The sequence below is a fragment of the Marmota flaviventris genome, chromosome 17 (assembly GCF_047511675.1).
Source record: "Marmota flaviventris isolate mMarFla1 chromosome 17, mMarFla1.hap1, whole genome shotgun sequence".
NCBI classification, from domain to species: domain Eukaryota; kingdom Metazoa; phylum Chordata; class Mammalia; order Rodentia; family Sciuridae; genus Marmota; species Marmota flaviventris.
In genome coordinates, this window is record NC_092514.1 from 77,048,410 (window position 1) to 77,069,008 (window position 20,599).

General features: G+C 61.5%; 2 protein-coding genes across 3 annotated transcripts; one reads left to right on the plus strand and one right to left on the minus strand.

The window, feature by feature from the left end:
* Positions 1-645: 645 nt before the first annotated feature.
* Fscn2 (fascin actin-bundling protein 2, retinal) lies at positions 646-10,074 on the plus strand. Its single transcript, XM_027955501.3, has 5 exons — positions 646-1,561; positions 5,361-5,517; positions 5,786-5,907; positions 6,256-6,423; positions 6,526-10,074. The coding sequence occupies exons 1-5, from the start codon at positions 736-738 to the stop codon at positions 6,729-6,731; spliced, it is 1,479 nt and encodes a 492-aa protein (XP_027811302.1). The 5' UTR covers positions 646-735; the 3' UTR covers positions 6,732-10,074.
* Faap100 (FA core complex associated protein 100) lies at positions 8,455-18,006 on the minus strand. Of its 2 annotated transcripts, none has more exons than XR_003585396.2 (10): positions 17,799-18,006; positions 17,568-17,686; positions 16,015-16,970; positions 15,016-15,166; positions 13,477-14,249; positions 12,639-12,775; positions 11,579-11,695; positions 9,704-9,790; positions 9,179-9,401; positions 8,455-9,049 (listed from the first exon to the last, which is right to left on the minus strand). XR_003585396.2 is itself a non-coding variant. In XM_027955499.2 (10 exons), the coding sequence occupies exons 1-9, from the start codon at positions 17,961-17,963 to the stop codon at positions 9,270-9,272; spliced, it is 2,637 nt and encodes an 878-aa protein (XP_027811300.1). In that variant the 5' UTR covers positions 17,964-18,006; the 3' UTR covers positions 8,455-9,049; positions 9,266-9,269. The 2 variants fall into 2 exon arrangements, 1 of the variants encoding a protein (XP_027811300.1); XM_027955499.2 differs by having other exon boundaries at positions 9,266-9,401.
* Between the last annotated feature and the right edge of the window lie 2,593 nt (positions 18,007-20,599).

Here is a 20,599-nt window from a genome sequence, read left to right on the forward strand (position 1 = left end):
TAACACCCCTCCTGCCACTTCCAGGCCACCCAAAGGGAGAGCCGGGCCCCAGGACTGCAGGCTGGGGTGCAAGCAGGGCAGCCCAGGACGCGCTGCAGGCTACTGGGTGGGGAGCCTGCCTGGGGGGGCTCTGGGCTCCTGGCAGCAAGAGTCAGAGGAGCAGTAACTGGATCCTGCCGCGGATCTGGTGGCCCTGCAGCGGGGGCTGTGATCGGGTTGCGCCTGTGCCGTGGGCTTCCACTGGTGCCTTTTCTGCTTTGGGAAGGAGCTGCGCGGCTGGGAGCGCTCGCTGTGAGTCCAAGGGGCCTTTTGGTGGCAGCAGGAAGGTGAGAGGCCAAGAGGTACGGGCATAGGGCCCTGGACTTGGGCCCTAGCAGCCGTGGGAGAAGATAAGGTTGGGGAGCCTGTGTCCAGTCCTGCCGGGCACCCTGCTCCAGCCCCCGTGTCAGCCAGGAAAGGCCGCAGTCCAAGCTGGGGTAATGAACCGCCACTAAGCCGGCACGTTCCTGATCCGTCCTCCCCACCCGCCCTCTGCTGCCCACTGGCCACGTAAGAGCTGCCTGGGTGGCCGAGCCACTGGTCAGACAGTGCTGCAGCAGGTAGTGGGGTCCATGACGACAGCAGGCCCTGGGGGCCGAAGGCCAGTGGAGCAGAGCTGGGCCTCTGGGAGGCCCCAGGACCCGTGAGCACTCAGAGAGAGCTTCCCCAGCCTGCGAGGCCTGGCCAGCCTGGAAGATGCCCACCAACGGCCTGCACCAGGTGCTCAAGATCCAGTTTGGCCTGGTCAATGATACTGACCGCTACCTGACAGCGGAGAGCTTTGGCTTCAAGGTCAATGCCTCGGCACCCAGCCTCAAGAGGAAGCAGATGTGGGTGCTGGAGCCCGACCCAGGGCAGGGCACGGCCGTGCTGTTCCGCAGCAGCCACCTGGGCCGCTACCTGTCAGCAGAAGAGGACGGGCGCGTGGGCTGTGGAGCAGAGCGGCCGGGCCCTGACTGCCGCTTCCTGGTGTTGCCCCAGCCGGATGGGCGCTGGGTGCTCCAGTCAGAGCCACATGGCCGCTTCTTCGGAGGCACTGAGGACCAGCTGTCCTGCTTTGCCACAACCATCTCCACGGCTGAGCTGTGGACTGTGCACCTGGCCATCCACCCACAGGCCCACCTGCTGAGCGTGAGCCGTAGGCGCTATGTGCACCTGTGCCCGCAGGAGGACGAGATGGCAGCGGACGGAGACATGCCCTGGGGGGTGGAGGCGCTGCTCACCCTCATCTTCCAGAGCCGGCGGTACTGCCTCAAGTCCAGCGACAGCCGCTACCTGCGCAGCGACGGCCGCCTGGTCAGGGAGCCCGAGGCCCATGCCTGCTACACACTGGAGTTCAAGGCGGGCAAGCTGGCCTTCAAGGACTGTGATGGCCGCTACCTGGCACCCACGGGGCCTGCTGGCACGCTGAAGGCTGGACGCAACACGCGGCCCAGCAAGGATGAGCTCTTTGACCTGGAGGAGAGTCACCCGCAGGTGGTGCTGGTGGCCGCCAACCACCGCTACGTCTCTGTGCGGCAAGGTAGGCACAGCGGCTGGCCGCCCAGTGCGTGTCTGCTGGGCTCCTGTGTGTCTGATGGACACTGGCATACGGCGGGGCAGTGGGCCTAGGGCTAACAAGCGGCCCTTTATCCCCGCCAGCCGGAGACTGTCTTAGCTGTCGGGCAGCTGCTGACTCCAAGATTAGAGAGGTGTGGGCAGGGGATGGGCCGTGCCCCTCTGGGTGGGGGTGGGCTGTGCCCAGCCTGGGGCTGTGAGGATGGGTGGACAGGAGGCCACGGAGGCCCTGCCACTCCCCTTCTGCCCATCATCCCACTGTCTGAACTTTGAAGGAAACTGGGGAGGGGCCAGGGCAGGGCAAGAAGACGGCACAGTGAAGAGGGGTCGGCACCTCCGCAGGCCTGGCCGGGGGAGCCTCGGCAGCCCCAGGAATGGGGTTCTTGTCACCTTCAGTGCTAGTGGGTACTGGGGCACACTGCCGTGCCCCAGGCCTGGCTCCTTGGTGGGACAGCCCATCTCTGCTCCAGTGGCTCTCCCCATTTCCCAGCCACTGGTCACCTATCTCATGTGACACCCCCTAGCAGCCTGTGGGGCGAACACAGCAGTCCCCACTTCCTGTGAGGAAGCTAAGGGTCTCAGAATGGTACCATGCTGCTGAGAGCAAGGCCCTGGCCCGGGCCAGCCATCGCCGTTGCTCCAACGTGGGCTCCTGCTCCACGCACCCCCGAGTGGCCGGGCATGCCCAGATCCGCGGCTCTGAGGTCAGGACAAGAGGTGAGATGGGGAGAGCTGCTTCTACCCACTCAGGTCCTTCCAGGCCAGCACTCCCCAGGCAAGGGCAGCTACCATGTGCCCATCGAGTCCCTACCCTGTGGATGTCAGCCTCCCTGGGCACCTGCCTTACCTTAGGGCTTTGGGCACTGGCTGCCTGGCCCAGATGGCAGAAGTAAGCCATGCCCAGGGGGCCTGGGGCTGCACTCAGAGCCCTCAGGCCAGTGAGAACATCAACGGTCATTAGAGGCGCCTGGTCCTGGCATGTGGCCGGGTGGACACACAGTGATGGTCCTTCCTTCCTGCCTGCCCTTCACCAAGGCCCAGATGCTTGCAGGCCTTAATCAGCAATGTGAGTTACCTGGGAGCCGGGTGGAGGGGGCGTCCTGTGGAGCCAGCGGAGGTGCTGGGCACCAAGTGCTTGTGAGTGACACTTGTGAAAGAGGCTCATGGGGGTGACGACACTGGTGCTGATATTGATAGCACGGTATGGGGGCGGCAGTGATGTCAGTGACAGTGTGGTGGCGGAGGAGATATGGAAGCTTGGTGAATGTGGAGGTGATGGTAGAGAGACAGTAGAGGTGCAGGTGGTGATGGTGATGATCATATGGAGGGATGGTGGAGGTGGAGTTGTTGCTGGTGGAGGTGCAGATGAAATTGTGATGCTGGAGGGACGGTGGAGGTGATGGAGGGGTGGTGGAGGTGGAGGTGATGGAGGGGTGGTGGAGGTGATGGAGGGACGGTGGAGGTGATGGAGGGGTGGTGGAGGTGATGGAGGGACGGTGGAGGTGATGGAGGGGTGGTGGAGGTGATGGAGGGGTGGTGGAGGTGATGGAGGGGTGGTGGAGGTGATGGAGGGGTGGTGGAGGTGATGGAGGGACGGTGGAGGTGATGGAGGGGTGGTGGTGGTGGTGGAGGTGATGGTGATGGTGGCCACGTGGGTCGTGTTAGTCTCTTCACCACCTGGATCTGACTGCCGTTTGAGGGGATCCCCTACCAAGGACCACCACCTGCTTCCCTCGCACCTTGGGAATGGGAGGTAGGTACCTTGCAGTAAGGCTGAGGCTACCTGGCCTGGCCCGCAGAGGCGTCAGATGGACTTGGGCAGCCGGTGGTGGGAGGAAGCAGGCTGCGGGGAAGGAGAGGCCTGGGGAGCAGGTGCCTCGACTTCCAGGCAGGGCAGCAGTGAGCTCTGCCCCATCTCCTGTCGGTTATGTCCTGGAGTGGCGGCAGGGCAGGGCCATGGCCAGGCAGAACCCTGGGCTGTCTCCTCGCCCTGGAGGGGTGTGAGAGCACCCAGTGTGCTCCTCTCTCTTCTGATGATCTCCCTTCCCTCCTCCATCAGCCTGCCAGCCAGTCTGTCTGCCCTCTCTGGTATGGCAGTGCTGGTGGGTAGCACGGCAGGAAGACCAGACTGTCTGGTGTCAGAAAGACATGATTGTCACGTATAAGTGGAGTCCAGAGGCCTCAGGGAAGGTGCGATTCCTGGAAGGGTACCATGGTCAGTTCTGTGGTACCACCGAGGGCCTTTGTTCTTACCTCCTTGTCGAACCACTCTCCTGACTCAATGCTGACTTTATGTTCACAAAATAGCTGCTGCAACTCCAGGCCTCACATCCAGACAAGACAAAATCCAGAGAAAAAAGCATCACTGGCCCTTCTTGTTTTCTTAGGAGTAAAATATCTCCCCTAAATCCTAGCAGATACCCCATTTACATTCATTGGTCAGGACTGAACACTGCTTGGCTCAACCAATCCCCCAGAGTAGGGTAAGACCAACATCACCATACCAACTTGAACTCTGTGTCCCTCCCACTGTGAGGTCAGCTTCCGAGAAGCAGGTGACTGTGTGTCCAGAAAGATGTCGGACAGCATCCTGCCTAAGTGTGGGGTGTGGAGTGACGTGGGAGGACACACCGGTATTCCTGGCTTGGGAGACAGCCGCAGTGGGCCACTCGACCTGCCTAGCCAGTCCTTTGACCTGGCTTCTTTCTCAGTCCCCACAGGGAGGCCAGTTGTCGCCGTCTCCCACAGTGGCTTATACCCCTCACTAGATATCCTCGTCCTCTGCTCACCAGGCCCAGGCATATGAGGACAAGGGCCATGTTTGGCTCACAGCCAGTCACAGAGGTGCTGCCCATTCAGTTCAGTATTTGTGGCTGGGATGAGGGAGCTGGTGGTGGTGGGGACAGTGGCAAAGATGCTAGGCCCCTTCCAATTGCTTCTCTGCACCAGAGCTGTGACCTGAGTATGAGTCGCACCTGGCCTAGGGGTGGCCTTTGGACACCAGTGAAGGAGCAGACCCAGGCTCTCCCCTAGGGGTTGCTGCTTGATGCCCTTCCTCCCAGGGGCCGGACTGGGTAGGGCTCTGTCCATTACTCCTCCCCTTCCCCAGCTGCCCACACTGGAACCCCTGGGCCTCATGGGGTCTGCAGCCTGTCATACCACTGAGTGCCCAGTCGCCATGGGAACTGGGATGCAGTATTCGGGAGGGAGCTGGAGGTGCCATGGGTGGGCAGATCCCAGGGAGGCTCCAGGCCTGGGGCTGTTGCCAGCCCAGAGAGAGTGCCCCCTTCGGCCCTCTTCTGGGAACCCCAGCAGAGCCCTGGGCAGCCTTGACCTCTAGGGCTCCTGGGAGACCAAGCATATGTGCGTATGGGGGTCTTCCTGGTCCCTAGGCATTGGAAGTGACCTGGGTCCATACATGGGGTAGGGCAAAAACCCTGCTGTGCCCACCTGGCAGCTTAGAAATGAGCTATAAATAGAAGCTGGTGTAAGTCCTGGGTCAAGAGAGCGGGAGCAAGCAGATTACCCGCTGATTAGCGGCGTGGGAGATTTGCCGGCACGGAAGGAGCCCTCTTCCTGGGGAAGAGCTAGGGGCCCTGTGTGGGAGCAGCCCGGGCCTCATGGTCCTGGCAGGCGCTTTCCAGATCTTCCCAAATCCAGAGGTTCTAGATGAGACTCTCTGGCTTTGGGGGTGCCCCAGCATGCCTCTTCAACCCCTGCCCCCCAGGAGAGTTGTGAGGGACTTCCCCATCTCCTCCCTCTAGGGGTCAACGTCTCAGCCAATCAGGATGAAGAGCTAGACCACGAGACCTTCTTGATGCAAATTGATCAGGACACAAAGAAGTGTACCTTCTATTCCAGCACTGGAGGTTACTGGACCTTGGTCACCCATGGGGGCATTCAGGCCACAGCCACACAAGTGTGAGTGTCCCCTATCCCCATCACACCGTCACCTCCACTAAGATCACCACCATCGCTGCCACCACAGTCACCTCCCCCACACTGCACCAACCATCATTGCTACCTCAACCCTGAGGACCACTGTTGGAGCCCAGTCAGGGAAGAACGCCTCCTGGATGGGGCAGCTCTTAATGGTGGTGTCGGTGGAGGGCCCTGGAACCTGAGGAAGAAGGGGAGGCCCGCACCCCCATTTCTTGCCACTGAGGGGACCTTGCCCTGTTCCCTTCAGTTCTGCCAGCACCATGTTTGAGGTGGAGTGGCGTGGCCGGCGGGTGGCACTCAAAGCCAGCAATGGGCGCTATGTGTGCATGAAGAAGAACGGGCAGTTGGCAGCCATCAGTGACTTTGTGGGTGAGCATTCCTGCCTCCTAGGTGCTGGGGGCAGGCTCTCCACCCAGGCCGGTGCCTGCACACAGGCCCTCTCCCCTCTCTCAGGGGAGCTGCTGCTGCCAGGGCAAGTCATCCTAATCTGGGTAATCCACCAGGGGACAGTTAGCTCCCAGAGGGTCTGGTTTTCTCCATCGCACCTTTGGGAACCCTGGGAACCTCCTCGACTCCTTGCACAATTGGAGACTCCTAGATTCCACGGCATTAGGCACCTTGCCAAGGCTGCGCACCAGGCAATGGCAGATCTGGGCAGGACTGTGCCTGGACAGGGAAGGGGCTGGGAGGGCGGCTCCACAGCGCCCTCTCCTGCAGGCGAGGACGAGGAGTTCATCCTCAAGCTCATCAACCGGCCCATCCTGGTGCTGCGCGGCCTGGACGGCTTCGTCTGCCACCGCCGAGGCTCCAACCAGTTGGACACCAACCGCTCTGTCTACGACGTCTTCCACCTGAGCTTCAGCGACGGCGCCTATCAGATCCGAGGTGCGCAGGAGTGAGTGGGGCACACACCGGGGTCGCGGGCGCACAGGCACGGGGGGGCGCGTGGGGGGGGTGGACCACGCCGACGCCCCGTCCCCGCCCCAGGCCGCGGCGGCGGGTTCTGGTACACCGGCAGCCACGGCAGCGTGTGCAGCGACGGCGAGAGCGCCGAGGACTTTCTCTTCGAGTTTCGCGAGCGCGGCCGCCTGGCCATTCGTGCGCGCAGCGGCAAGTACCTGCGCGGCGGCGCCTCGGGGCTGCTCCGCGCAGACGCCGATGCGCCCTCCGCGGTCGCGCTCTGGGAGTACTGAGGACCAGCGGGCGCGCGTTCTAAGCCGCCTGACAACTGCTGTGAGCTCCGGGTGCCCCCCGGGGGGTCAGAAGGGTTGCGGGGCAGGGTCGCTGAGCACTGGCACTTTTGTCCCTGGCCCGCTGCAGTCCCTCCCTGCATCCTCTGTCCAGGAACAACTTCCTGCAGTGGGCCACTCACCCTTCTCTCCCCCATCCATCTCAGGGAAAGGGCCATGGCTGGGAATCCAGAGGAGAGAGCCCCATGACCTGGACAGCTACCACCCTGGGCCTCCTCTGGTTTCCGCACCTGCCCCAGGTGCCACCATGTCTAGGCACACAGATCCTCCTTCAGGAGACACACCCCAAACCCCTGCAGCTGACCTAGGCAGTCCCTGCCCTTCTCTGGGGCCTGGAGTGTCCTCCAATGAGTCCATTGCCCAAGGACAGGTGATGCCTAATGAGGGGTAGGAGTCTGGGCTGAGGAGAGGGTCCCCTGGGAGCGGGGGCACAGGCTCTGGGAAGTGAGGACATGCAGGCCAAAGAGGAAGGAACCAAGCAGAGTCCTAGGGGAGGAGTCGAGGACTGGGATCTGCCCAGTTCCAGGAACAAGGGTCTGCCCCTGTTCAGGTCCAGAGGGACTATCCCTGGGGCAAGTGTTGGGCAGATCAGTTAACCCTTGCAGGGCCAGACATGGGGAAGCTGAGTGGCCAGGAGGGCAGGTAGACTCAACGTGCCCCATGGTCTGTGGTGTCCCCCACTGTCAGCCAGCCTGGAACCATGTGGCTTTGGTCCCAGTGTCCTTTCCACATAACTAAACAGCACTGATGCCTCGGGTAACTCCTCCTGAAGAACACCCCTGCAGGGCAGCCTGGCTGGGAGGTGGCCTCAGCCTGCACAGCGGTGCGGGGCATTGCCCTGGCTCTACAAGGATGGCACACCAAACCCCCTTGGCCTGGCGTCTCATTCTGGGTCTGTGTGTTATGCCCAGCTGAGGCTGCCAAGGCTGGACGGCATCACTGCTCTAAGGCAGTGGTCTCTTGGGACATCTGCTCTGGCTCCTGAGACCTGGGGGTCTGGGGAAGTGAGCCTGGCAGGCAGTCCAGACCTGTCAGCTCTGGGATCCCCACAGCCTGCGATGGCAAGGGAGGCCTGGGAGATGTCAAGTCGGACAGGCAGAAGTCTGGACAGCCTAGGACACGTCACCCTTCTCCAAGGCAGGTGAACACAGGCCCTGCACATCCTGGGGGCTGGACTGGCCTCTTCATCCTTGCAAGACATGGACAAGAGCACTGGACAAGGGTTGGAGCCAGAGGCTTCTGCCTGTCCTGTTGGGACAGCTGCAGATAAGCCTGGGCAGGCCAGGCCAGAGCCCCCGAGAAGGCCAGCCCTCATCAGCCCTGGAGCAGGTGGCTCTCCCTGCAAACCCCAGCTTGTTACCAGAGCCAGATCTGGTGGAGACTCCGGGCTCTCATAGAGGCAGGCCCCTCCAACCTCAGCCTCCCTCCTGTGGACCCCTCTTGGCCCGCCCAGAGGCACCACAGAGCAGACCCTCAGTTGAGCAGCCTGGTTGAGGGCTCCTGGGTGCTGCAGAGGATGCCCTTCCTTGGAGAGTCCCCCAGTTCAGGGGCCTCCTACCAGCCCCAGGGCCATGGAGAAAGCAGCTCTGGCAGGAGTCCAGCAGAGCTGGGGGTGCGTGCTTGTTGGAGGGTGGGGAGGGGGTAAAAAAAAACAGCCAACACGAGCTGAGCTCAACACGAAGGGTCACTTGTCAGCAAAGCACCTCACAGCACCTGCTGTGCACACTGCCGACAGTGCTCCCAGCAGGAGTGGCTCGCTCCACAGACGTCTAGACACACAGCCACCCCACCCCATAGCAAAAACAGCACCAGCGACTGGGCACTGCCCAGCTGAAGGAAGAGGTGGGGGTGGGGATGCTGGGTTGCAGCCCCTGGCCCCAAGTGACCCTAAAAGCAGCACACAGTGCAGCTCAGGCACGGTACCTCACTGTTGAGCTTCCTGGCCACGGGCCACCCTGATAGCCCTTCATCAGTATGGCAAGGAGCCACTGGCACCTGCAGGAGCCCCACATCTCTGTGCTTTGGTTGCAGGAGTACCCTCCCACCTGGTGGCACCAGAGGGGCAGCTGGTGCTCCCGGGGTGTGGGGGGGGAATAGCAGCAACAAGTCATGAACCCACCCCAAGTCCCAAGCCCAGAAGCCCTGTGTCCCTCATGGAGTGCCGCTTGGGGGTCCAGAACTTCAGTAGACAGGATGCTGCCAGGGGAGCCTCAGTGCTTGGGGTGGAAAGTGCCCAGCAGTGTGGCAGAGTGCGGCCAGAGCTGTTGGGAGAAAGGGAAAGAGTGAGTTGGTGGAGGTCGGAGGTTCGGGCTCCCCTGGACTGCCTCCCACCGACTTCCTCCACTTTCTGGTGCCTTTGGCCAGGTCATATGCAGGGCTGGGACAGTCACCCGTGGTGTTCTTTCTCTGAGCAACCATCAAGGGTCTTTCGGCTGCTGGAGAGGGCTGAAGGCAGTGGGGTGGAGGCCTGGGCCCACCTGGTCACAGCAGGACGAGGCTGGGGCTGCGTAGCTGCTTGTACACCTGCAGGAGCCTCTGCGCTGTGGCGCAGGAGCTGGCTTCATCCTCCGTGCACAGACGGTCACGCAGGGCCTGCACCTCCCGCAGCAGTGCCTAGGGGCAAGCAACATGGCTCAGGCCCTCCGCCTCTCCCTGGGACCCCTCCCTGGGAGGTGGTGGGTGGTCCAGGAACACAGCACAGCCAGGCAGGCGTGGCTAGGGGAACAGGTGGAGCGAGGCAGGCAGGAGAGAGGCGCGACCCCACCACGCTGCCCTGCCCAGGGCCAAGCCCACACTTGAGGATGAGGCCAGCCCCACCAGGCTGGGCACCTGCTGAGCATCTGTCTGCACAGGGGCCCTGCCAGGGTCACTCTTTGATGCCCAGGTTGGTGGGACAGCCCTGCACAGGCGCTCACCTCATGGTTAGCATGGATCTGGCGAAGATACTGCATGCGGAGGTCGGGTGGGCTGGAGCTCTGGGCAGCCTGCTCCCTGACCATTGCCTGGGGGAGACAGTGGGAGTGGGGATGTGGCAGGTGGTGCCCACTGTCTGTCCTGAGGAAGATGTCTGCACTAGCAGGCCCTCGTGACCATCAGGGAAGGGTGAGCCCTCCTCTGGCTGCCCCAGGCCCTCCAGCACAGTCTCCTGCTCTGCTGACTCTGACCACCTGTGTGGGCTCTTCCCCGACTCTGTTTCCCACCTGCCGGGACTCTCCTCTCAGAGCAGCGGCACATGGGCCCCACCTGGTGATCAGTCACTGACAATAAACTTCTACTTGGTCCTTTCTCTCCACTCATCCCTAAAGAGCTTTGCTGTGCTCAGACCCAAAGTCCCCCTCCGCCAGCTCTGTCCTTGAACCAGACAGACTGTGGAGCCTGCCTCCGCTGCACCTCAGCCAGGGCCCAACTTGACCCAGCTGCCCTTTCACTCAGCAGGCTGAGGGGCTGGTCGCCAACTCCCGCTTTCTGAAGGAGCCCAGCTTGCTACAGGCCTGAGTGACCTAGACAGCGAGGCCCCTGCTGCCCTCTCCAGGGGTGAGTGAGGCCCACGGTAGAGCCTCCACCTGAGAGCACCCCAGGCAGTGCTGGCCTGCAGTGGGAGCTGTCCCTCTGGGCGGAGTCCTGGGAGCTCTGACCTATGGATGTGGAGGTTGGCACACTGCCACCACAACACTAAAGTCCCATCCAGGGAAAGCATGTGGCTCCCCAGATTCACACGTGGAAGTCCTAACCCCAGTGCCTCTGAATGTGAGTTTTGAGATGGGGACCTTTCACATGACCAAGACAAACTCATCAGGGTGGCTCTAACCCCACATGACTGTCCTTGATGGGGAAGTTTGGATGTGGTGACAACGTTCTTGGGGGCCAGATAAACACTGGGAAGTGCCTTCTCTGACGGTGGCAGCACTGCCTGGAGGCCACTCTTCCTGGTCATGGTGTCTGGACTGACTCCAGCACGGAAGCAGAAGTGCCTGCACCATGGCCTGCTGCATGGGGTGGGCTTTGGGGTCATGGCACAGCACTGGCCACTGGAGCCACATGCTGAGATCACCAGGGCTGACCTTCGGAGCTCTGATGGCAGCTAATGCCTCCTGCCTGGCTCCTAGTGCATCTTGGCACACTGTGGGTCCCAGCTGCCGTCAGGTAGCAGGTCGGGGTGACAGGTTCCCGAGAGGCCCACAGAGGCCAGAGTTGAGAACCCACTTCAGGACGGGCTTACTGAGGACACTGCAGTCTCTGCTGCAAGGACCAAGGCTGAACAGAGCTGGGACAGGTGGACAGGGGCCACAGGCTCTGGACTGAGGCCACCCTGCTCTGGGCACTGGTTAGACTCAATGGGAACATGGGAGCTTCTCAGACCTGGAAGCTGTTGGCGTGAGCAGCCTGGACACAGCACCAGAGCATGTGCTTCTGCCCAGCAAACCCTTAAGACTGCTCGCTCTCCCTGGCACGGGCAGATGCCTTATCCTGGGACCCATGCCCACAGTGTGCCAGTCCACGCAGCCCTGCTTGAGCAGGGGAAGACAGGAAGCCTCAGGATGCCCTAGCAGCCATGCACGCATGGTGTAGGTGGGCTTTGGATTTGGGGTGACATCGGGCTGATGGCACAGCAAAGTGGCCTGTCTGCGAGGAAGCGCTCACTCACATGTCTCTACAGCACTGCATCTGCCAGCAGAGGCAGTGGTGGTCACAGACCCCATGGCCTGCAGCCGTGTGGTACCTCAGCCAGTCTCCACAGCCCACCTGCAGCCCTCAGAGCCTCCCTCCCCAGCCCACACCAACCACTGTACCTGCATGCGCCCAACAATGGCGTGATGTGCTCTGCACATGTCTGCCAGGGAGGAGCTCTCCACTTGGATCTCCACAGCCTGGATGGGCCCTGCTGGGCACAGGTCAGTCACAGCCACCTGTAACACAGGCAGGTCTTGCTGGCAGCCCCTGTGCTGCCCTGGAGGGCTCAGGCTAACAGAGCCTCCCAAGCTGCCAGTAAGGGAGGTCCTGGGTGGCCTCAACTCCCTGCCTGGGCAGCCCCAACTCCCTGCCTGGGCACCACTCTACACCCTGAAGGTGGGTAGGGGTAGGGTCAGAAGGGCCCTGGCCTGGGGACAGCCAAGAACTGATAGCAAGATACTTGGTTGTCTGAGAAGAACACGTCCAGGAAGACCCTCAGGATCCAGACTGTGGAAACCACTTCACTGTGGAGCTGTGCCCAGGCCCTGTACATCTGGGCAATGCCCATGCTCTTGAAAGTCCACTGTAGAGCAGGCCACACTCCCACACCCACACTGGGTGCCACAGCCCACCTCTGACAGCAGGATCAGGTGTGGAGTCTTTGCCACCACCAAGTGCCCTTCAGGAACCGGCTCTCCAGACACAGATGTGGGGCAAGACCTGGAGCCTGGGTCACTGCAGGCTCCTCCACAGGGCTGCGAGCACCCCTCCACGGGACAGAGCTATTGCCTGACCCCAGCCTCAGGTTGCAGGGATGCTCTGACCTAGATGCCGGTCCAGCCTGGGTCTGAAGGGGCTGAGTAGTGGGCAGCAAGGAGGCAATGTCTGGGGGAATGGATCGATTTGATTCTAAGGGCACCCCAAACTACTCAGCAACAGCGTCTGACAGTGGCAAGTAGCACCAGAGGATCTGCTGGAAGTGAGTCCAGCAGGTGGGGGAGCAGGGTGTGAGAGAGAAGTGCTGGGCATCCTCTGGTCTGGGGCTCAGCTTCTCCTAGGGGAATCAGGAGTCTGATTCCTCTTGAACTTCCCAGCACCACTGGTCCAGGGACCCCCTTCTGAGAGTCGCTGGCAGTCAGGCCGATTCCCCACGGACAGGTGAACTGACCCCCTGCTTGCCTCACGGATGATGAGGTGGATGTCAGTGCCATTGGGGGCCACCCCCTGGACGGAAGACAGTGCCCGGGCCTTCACGATGTCTACAGCAGCATTCTCAGCAAGCAGCCACTGCAAGGTGGCACTGCAAAGGGGGACACCTGGAGGGCAGAAGCACCATCAGGAGCTCAGGTGGGTCCTGCTAACACCTGGGTGGCTTCCTGCAATGTCCCCTTCTCAGTGCCATCTAAGTGTCCCAGTTTTCTGCAGCCCACCCCAAGCAGAGAGCCAGGATAGCTCCCCAAGAAGCAGCTTTCCAAGGGGTGGTGGCAAAGTAGTGCAGCTGACTGAGTCAGAACTCCACCGTGGAGGAAGCCTGCCAGTGCCCGGGTGTGGCCCTGAGAGCAGGCAGCTCTGCTGCAGGGATGCATCCAGTGAGGGTGGCTGCCACTCCCTCCCTGTGCAGGCCAGCCCCAGAGGCTGCCAGACACCCTCCAGCAGCAGAGCGGCAGCAGTGACACAGGGCACCATCCTGACAGAAGATCCAGCACCACACAGTGAAGGGTTCACCCACCCGGTGGCAATGCAAGGCAGACGCAGGGCCCAGACACAGTTCTGCCAAGCTGGGCCATGGGCTTGGGGGCTGGGCCGGCTGGCCCCTGGGTGCTTGCCATGCAAAATTTCCCTGGTGATGCCTCCGACTCTCTGTTCAGGCCGGGCTTCCACATGCAGGGTTCAAGAAGCCCAGTTTAACAGAGAAATGCGGCGGCAGCGCAGGCGGAAGAGGCCAGCTATGGGGTGCAGCTTGGGGGGGACGGGGAGAGGCCCTGAGGTCAAGGTGAAGCCAGGTGGTTCCACCAACCTGAGTGAGCATCCTCCAGGGCAGTCCTGAGCAGCTCAGCTGACACCTTGATGGAGGCCACCGATGGGGGCAAGTACTTGGCCCGCAGGGAGGCAGGGCCAGTCGGCTCACTGCTAGGCCCACAGCAGGCTTCCAGGAAAGTGTCCACAGGGTTGCGGGCCGGGCTGAGCAGGCAGGGCGCCTGTGTGTGGGGTGAGGCCAGGCCAGGAAAGCGCAGGCACCGCAGCATGTCCACTGTAAGCCTGCTCAGAGGCAGGCAGATGCCCTCCTGCTCAGGAAGGAGGTCGAGGGCATGCTCCTCCAGAAAGGGGTCCTCCAGGGGGTCTGAGGGGGCCAAGGCCCCGCCCACCACCTCCCTGAGACTGTAGAAGAGTGCGCAGGACACGGTCACAGGTAGGTCAAGCACACCGCTCTCAGTCGGGCCCAGGGGCAGTGTCACCTCCCGCTGACTGCCAGGGCCAAGCCTGTCTACAGGGATGGTGTAGGTGACAGCTGAGCCAGCTGCGTCCAGGTCAAGGGCAGAGGAACTGGTGAGCACCTGAATGCACAAGGTCCAGCCCCGGTCCAGGCTGAAGTCCCCGCTGTTCTGTAGCAGGCAGGTGGCTGTCAGCACATCCTGCGGGGGCAGGTGGCTCCAGGAGGCGGTGGTGGTACAGGAGATAGGCCGGGGGCCCTCCCGGCTGGACAGCAGGGCACAGCTCACATTCATGGCCTCGTTGAGGCTCGTCAGGGCCTTGTTCCGTTGATCAACTGCCTTCTTCAGAAAGGACACTCTGCGAAGGGCAGATATGGTGCTCAGGGAAGGGAGGAGACCGCAGGGAGCCCAGCCCCTGGACTTCCGAGGGGGAGGGACCGGAACCTGCTTCCACAGCTAGCAGAGCGAGGCTGTGAGCCAGGCCTCAGGGGTGAGGCCTGGAGAGCATCTCGCCTCGTCCCGCCCACACCAGGACCCCTTGGAAGCTGCCCCCCTCCTCTCGGCCACAGAAGGCAAGGCACATGATGGAGCACGTCAGGGGCTGGGCAGTGCTCTGTGGGGCTGGGCCAGCCCCTGGTTCAAAGAAGTTTCCACCCACATCAGACACTCAGGGTCACGATTACAGATGGGGTTTACCTGGCACTGTCCTCAGCTGCCCCAGAAATGTGCCTAATCAGCCTGTCTCCTTTCTAGGGCTCCACAGTGACAAGGGCAGGGAGGAATGGAGGGCACAGGGACCTGGAGCCTATGGGGTATGCTCTAGGACCAGAGGAGCCAGGGGAAGACAAGAGGAGCCCGATGGACCTGGAGTGTACTCTCCTACATCCCTGGGCCAGCAGCAATGGTGGCCTTTGCGAAGAGCAGGAAGGCAGAGTCCTCTGAGCAGGGGAGTCTGTGGGCTAAGGAAGTGGTGGGGTCTCCTGTGCCCCCTAGCGGGGAAAAGGAGCGGGGTCCTACCTGAGAAGAAGGGTCTCTCTTCTGGGATCCACACAGACCACAGCCAGTCAAGGACATTCTGCTCAGGATGCAACGCCAGCTCCACTGAGCCGGAGATCACTGCTCACCTCTCAGACACGTCGCCGATGCCGGAGAGCAGTTCCTTGATTTTCCGGTCTGCACTTGCTGAAGTCATTCTGGTGGGACCAGGACTCTTGGGGCTTAGGCTGCAGCTCATCAGGCGCCCTTTGGCAGACAGAGCCAGGAGCTCAGTCTCACCTGACAATGGACACAAATAGGGCTGCTCAGTGGTTGGCAGCTGTGAGGACATTCAGAAGTGTTTGTCCCAGGTGCCAAGACAAGCACTGGCAGAGCGCCAAGGCACTGTCCCAAGGAGGGAGACGCTGCCCAGGGGTCTTTGACACATTTGACAGGCCTCCCTGAGATGGGCTATCAGCCCAACACAGAGGTGGCACCGTGGCAGCATCTGGTTCTGTTAGACGTGAATAGAAAAAAAAAAGAGGGCTACAGGAGGACACTGTGTGCGGCCATGTCTTCTGGGCACAGTCTGCCCTCAACAGGCCACAAAGAGCAAGGCTGTTCTGAGCTTCTCAAATACAAGTGCTCCATGGAGGCCAGGTCCCCCTCCTCTCCATCCTCATGGGGCTTCCAGACAGCCAGGGCCACCACAGGAGACAAAGGCTGCCTCTGCTGAGGCTGGCCTGCCCCAACACAGCTCTGGCCAACACTGGGCACACACAGCTAAAACACTCCCTAGCTCAAGAGCCCTGCCTTCGCTGGAGCAGCCCATAAGCACATGCAGGCTTGAAAGTGTGTCCCTGCCCTCAGAAGACGCATGCAGGCATGACCTGCTCTGAGACCCGCCACAGGTGCTCTTGCACTGCCACATGCTCTGAGCAGCCACTCGAGTGAGGGATGATAGTCCATCCAGGCAGAGCAGTGGCCTGCTCAGGTCCCGGAAGGAAACACACATGCTGCTCCTTGGCCCCGTGCCAGCAGGCTGTGGCCGATGAGAAAACAGAAGAGGACAGGCCAACCCGTAGGGAGAGTGCCAAGAGGGAGCCCCTGACAGCTTTGGCTCTCCACATTTGAACAGCCACTCATACCTGCAGGTGCCCTGGGTGACACAGAGACAGTGAGGACACTGCAGACACTCAAGCTGGTTGGGCACAGTGTGGGCGGCAGGCTTCCAGGGGCTCTGTTGGGCTGCTGAGGGTCCAAGGGGACGCTTCCTTGAGCCAAATCCACCACGCGGAGGTCCGAGGGGGTACTGTGGTATATGCGGCCACCCGCACCACAGGCAGCACAGAGCACTGGCCCCGGGAGGAAGTACTCTTGAAGCTCTGGCACCAGATTCCCTGACTTGTCAAAGCTGGCCTTAATGGCCAGCGTCCTGCCATGGTGACCAAGGGCTACGAGGCAGTCAGAGTGGACCTCCATACTGGACAGCTCACTCTCCACAGCCTCCTCAGTCTGTGGCTCTGTCTTCAAGGCCCCAATGAAGACAACAGGCTCCTCCAGGTGATGGAGGATCCTGACAAGGGCCTTGGGGTCACCAGGGGCTGACCTAGAGGTGACCAAGGCCCTCAGGGCCACACAGCAGAGCTGGCCATCAGGAAGACCACAGAGGATCACAGGCGACTCCAAGAGGGTGGCATCAGCTCCAAAGAGTAGCCCAAAGAGGGCCTCCTCTAGTGTGAAGCCTCCACAGGCCTGGGGGTGACCATGTGGTGCTCTGGAGCCTGGCAGTGACAAACAGCACAGCACTGGCAGGAAGTGGGGGGCTGTGGGCTTTCCTGGGATACCAATTTCGGGGGTATAGGTGGACAACTCCACCTCACCGATCTGGCCCCCTGGCTGGGGGTCTTCCCCTAAACAGGGGTGCTCAAACAGCTGCATCTTCCACTGGGTGGGGCCCTGTGCCAGGGCAACAAGCATGTCGTCCAGCACAGTGAACGCACAGAGTGTGGCATCGGGGAGGACGCAGGCATCCGGGTCCACGGGCATCACAGGGTAAGGGAGTTCATCCTCTTCACTGTCCTTGTTGGCCTGGCTCACAGACCTTCCGGGAACAACGGGACCAGTCAGGATGGACGGGGCAGACTGTTCACGAAAACCCGCCTGGGAACAGGCTGGGCAGGGGTCTTCGCAGGGAGGGCCGAAGGGTCTCCACAGTGACCGTCAGCCCTTCAACAGGCCATTGGCCACACAACCTCCCAACTCCCACGGACGGCTCAGGACACATTTGACAGTTCAGATGGCTGCACAAGCTGCCTTTCCACCTCACACAGCAGCAGCCAGCACACCTGCTTCTAAGGGTCCCGGCCAGAGCCACCAGACCAACAGCAGGCCTGCTGGCCGGCTGGGGAGGTGTCTCCTGGACCCACTAGCTAAGGACTCCCTGCCAGCAGGAGCTCCTGGAGAACACGGCAGCACAGGTGCTGGGTGTGAGGGGCTGCAAGTGTGGCAAAAACCCGCCGAGATTTCACGCCCCGCACAGCCCTCCGTCTCCAGCGCAGCGATGGTGGGGCGTCCCTCTGGACCCATCCAGGAGTAAAGTCCGTGCAGTCACAGGGGGATGTGTGAACAAGTAGATGCCGTGCAGGCCACGGTGGCCCCACGGCGGACAAGGACGCACGGGGCCACGCCCACCCCTCACCTGCTGGGGGTGTCCAGCGACAGGCAGTAGATGCCCCTCCGGGCGCACAGGACGTAGAGCGCCCTGCGAGGGGCCAGCAGCTGCAGGTGCCACACCTGGTCCGGGAACCGGTACACCGCCTGGACGCCAGGGAGTGTGGTCAGGCCAGGCGCACGCCTGGCGGGGTCTCGCTGCTGAGCGGACCCGAGCCCCGCCCGCCGCCCGTCCGCCCGCCCGCGGCCCGGCGCTCACGGTCAGCAGCCCGCCCTCCTGGTCGTACACGTAGACGAACTCGCTCCCGGTGGACAGGAAGACGTCCGCCTCGTGGCACAGCACGCGGGGTTTTCCCGCCGCCAGGCCGCCCAGCGGGCAGCTGAAGCCCGCCAGGTAGTGGACGCGGGGCGTACCGCCAGCCATTGTTCGAGCGGGCGGACGGCCAGCGCGGAGCCCGGCGGGGGCGGTGCCGCCTGGGGGCGCTTTACGGCCGCCCACGGCGTGGCGCGGCCTCCGCCGTAAAGCGGCATTGCGGGGGCGGGGCCGGCCCGGAGGCGGGCCTGCTGCGGGGGCGGGGCCGGGCTGCGCGCTGCGGGGAGCTCCTGGAGAGCTGGGGCCGTTCCGATGCGCCGCGCCGCGGAGGAGTGGCCGCTGCCCGCTCTCCCGCGCGCAGTGTCAACGGGCTTTGGAATCTCTAGGACTTGGGAGGCAACGAGGAGTCCAGCAGGCGAGAGGGTGGGGTCAGCGCCACCTCTCGCCACGACCCCGGCGCCCTCTGTCAGGGGCTGGGTCTCTTCCCTCTGCTCATTGAGCAGCACCACGCAGGACCCCGTTCTCAGGACTCTAGGGGCTTTGAGCCAGACAAGCGCAACGCTTGAACACGTGGGGACGTAGGGAAGCCAAAGGGATTTCTGAGTTAGGGTCAGAGCACCGCAAAGGAAATGACCAGCTGAGATTGGGGGAGGAAGCAAGGGGGAGGCCAGGGGACATCTTCACTTTCCCTCCTGGCAGTTCTCTCCACTTGCTCCAGAAGCTGCAACCAGGGGCCAAGAGAGCAGCTCTACACGAATCCCCCAAGTGAAAGACCAGGATCCTCCACCTTCCATAAAGCCCACCTGAAGCCAGGCAGAGACTGGGCTTCCCCCTACTCAGGAGGCTGAGGCAGGATCACTTGAACCCAGGAGTTTGGGGGCCAGACTTAGCAGCACAGCAAGACCATAGCTCTTATTAAATAATAATAGTAGTAGTAGTTATTATTATTTCATCAGAAAAGTCTCAAGGCCAGACACTTGGAAGTCAAGGAGCCATCTGGGGCACAGCAGGCCTGACATGTAAAAGGTCCAGCTGGAGAATGTCCAGAATGTGTGCCAGGCTGGAATATGACCCAGTCCCGGTGTACCTGCCAACATGACCAGTGGCCAGTCCAGACCCCCCAATGAGTAGGGGGTGGGCTAGCTCCGAGTGTATCTGTGCCAGGTGCTAACCAGGTGAGGGTTCTCAGCTCACTCTGCACTCCTGGGCTAGTCTGATGGCGTTTTGCCTGGAAATGCTTCCCTTGTTGAGGGGAAGGATGGGGGTGGGGTAGAGTGAGAGCACTCCTCAGCAGCCTGTCACTCTGAATTTCCCCCAGAGCACACAAGTATCCCTTGGGGGTCTTCTGATCACCAATTCTAACCTTCCAAGCCTGACCCTGGTTCTTGTCAGTCACCAGCTCACACACGCCTCAGGATAACCAGGTGGCTTCCAAAATAGGAGAAAACATGCCGATAGAGAAGGTGACCATGTGGGGAGGAAGTGGATATGGGAGGTGGGCAAGCCAGCAGGCCTCATGGTATGTCACTCCTCTGGCTTGGGGGCTGGCCAGCTCTTGGCTCTCTCCAGTCTAAACAGAGTAGACCTGAGCACTGGGTGCCTGGGGTGAGAAAGGCACGAGGGAAGGGCCCAAGGCCATGCCCTAGCCGGGGCTCTGCCAGGGGAGTGGAAAGTGCACACACCCCTTACTGCAGAGCCTGTCACTGGAGGTCAGTGACTCTGCCAAACTGGGGCACTGTGGCCTCACAAAGGACAAGCATAGTGGAGCTCAAGAATTACAGGGGCAGATGTGGGAAGAAAAACCATGGTGTGTGGAAGCTGTAGATTATGGCAGAGGTGCAAAAACCTGCAGGGTGGGGACCGGGACTTTGGGTGCCAGAGTCCCCAGTTCTGCTTCCAAGCAGTTCAATCTCACTTCTTCAGGTGAGGATAGGGAGGAAGGCGCCTCCCAGAGCCTCCTGGCCTGCAGCACCTGGAGGACAAAGGCATCTGGACTTCCAGTCCCTCTTACTCGGGCTTTCATAGGCCCTGTGTGAAGGCCAGCTGCTGGGTCATACTGAACAGCCCAAGCCCTACGAGGGCTGAGCATGGCAGCTCCAGCAACACCAGGGAGCTGTGGATGATGAGCACTCAGCACCACTCAGCTGCTCAAAGGCAGCTGGGTCACCTACTGGGAGGAGCCCTTTCAGACACAGCTACTTTTTAAAAAATATTTTTTAATGTCGATGGACCTTTATTCATTTATTTTTATGTGATGCTGAGAATCAAACCCAGTGCCTCACACATGTGAGGCAAGCACTCTACCACTGAGCCACAACCCCAGCCCCTACAGCTGCTGTTTTTTAGTGGCTTCCCAGGGTGCAGATGAGTCCCTGCCTTGAGGACTGAGTGGTGCTGAGCTGTGGAAGCAGGCTGACACCGAAGTCAGAGGAGCAGGCCAGACCTCTCTGGCTGTCCCTGGGAGACAGCAGTAAGCTCCAGCCCTGCTCCTCACTGCACCTGGGCAGTTAGGTTGCCCGAACACTTTCACCTGCTGCTTGGCCTCATCTGCCTGTCCAGGACATACAGACTCAAGGCAGAAAAGGCATCTCAGGGAGGCTGGACAGCTCCCTTCCACCCACATACGAACAGTGCCCAGGAGCCCTGCAGCGGAGCAATGGGCCAGGGAAATTGGGTCCCAGCTTGAAATGGCCCAAACACATCAATGAGAACAATGAGAGTCTTGGGGGCAAGTCATCTAATCACCT

Excerpts from the sequence above, each read along its gene's own strand:
- Fscn2 (XM_027955501.3), top strand. The coding sequence starts at position 736 with ATGCCCACCAACGGCCTGCACCAGGTGCTCAAGATCCAGTTTGGCCTG. Across the intron at positions 5,908-6,255 it reads AGCCATCAGTGACTTTGTGG|GCGAGGACGAGGAGTTCATC; the intron begins GTGAGCATTCCT and ends CCTCTCCTGCAG. Across the intron at positions 6,424-6,525 it reads CGGCGCCTATCAGATCCGAG|GCCGCGGCGGCGGGTTCTGG; the intron begins GTGCGCAGGAGT and ends TCCCCGCCCCAG.
- Faap100 (XM_027955499.2), bottom strand. The coding sequence starts at position 17,963 with ATGGCTGGCGGTACGCCCCGCGTCCACTACCTGGCGGGCTTCAGCTGC. Across the intron at positions 11,696-12,638 it reads TCCACCTCATCATCCGTGAG|GTGGCTGTGACTGACCTGTG; the intron begins GCAAGCAGGGGG and ends CCTGTGTTACAG. Across the intron at positions 9,402-9,703 it reads AGATCCATGCTAACCATGAG|GCACTGCTGCGGGAGGTGCA; the intron begins GTGAGCGCCTGT and ends GCTTGCCCCTAG.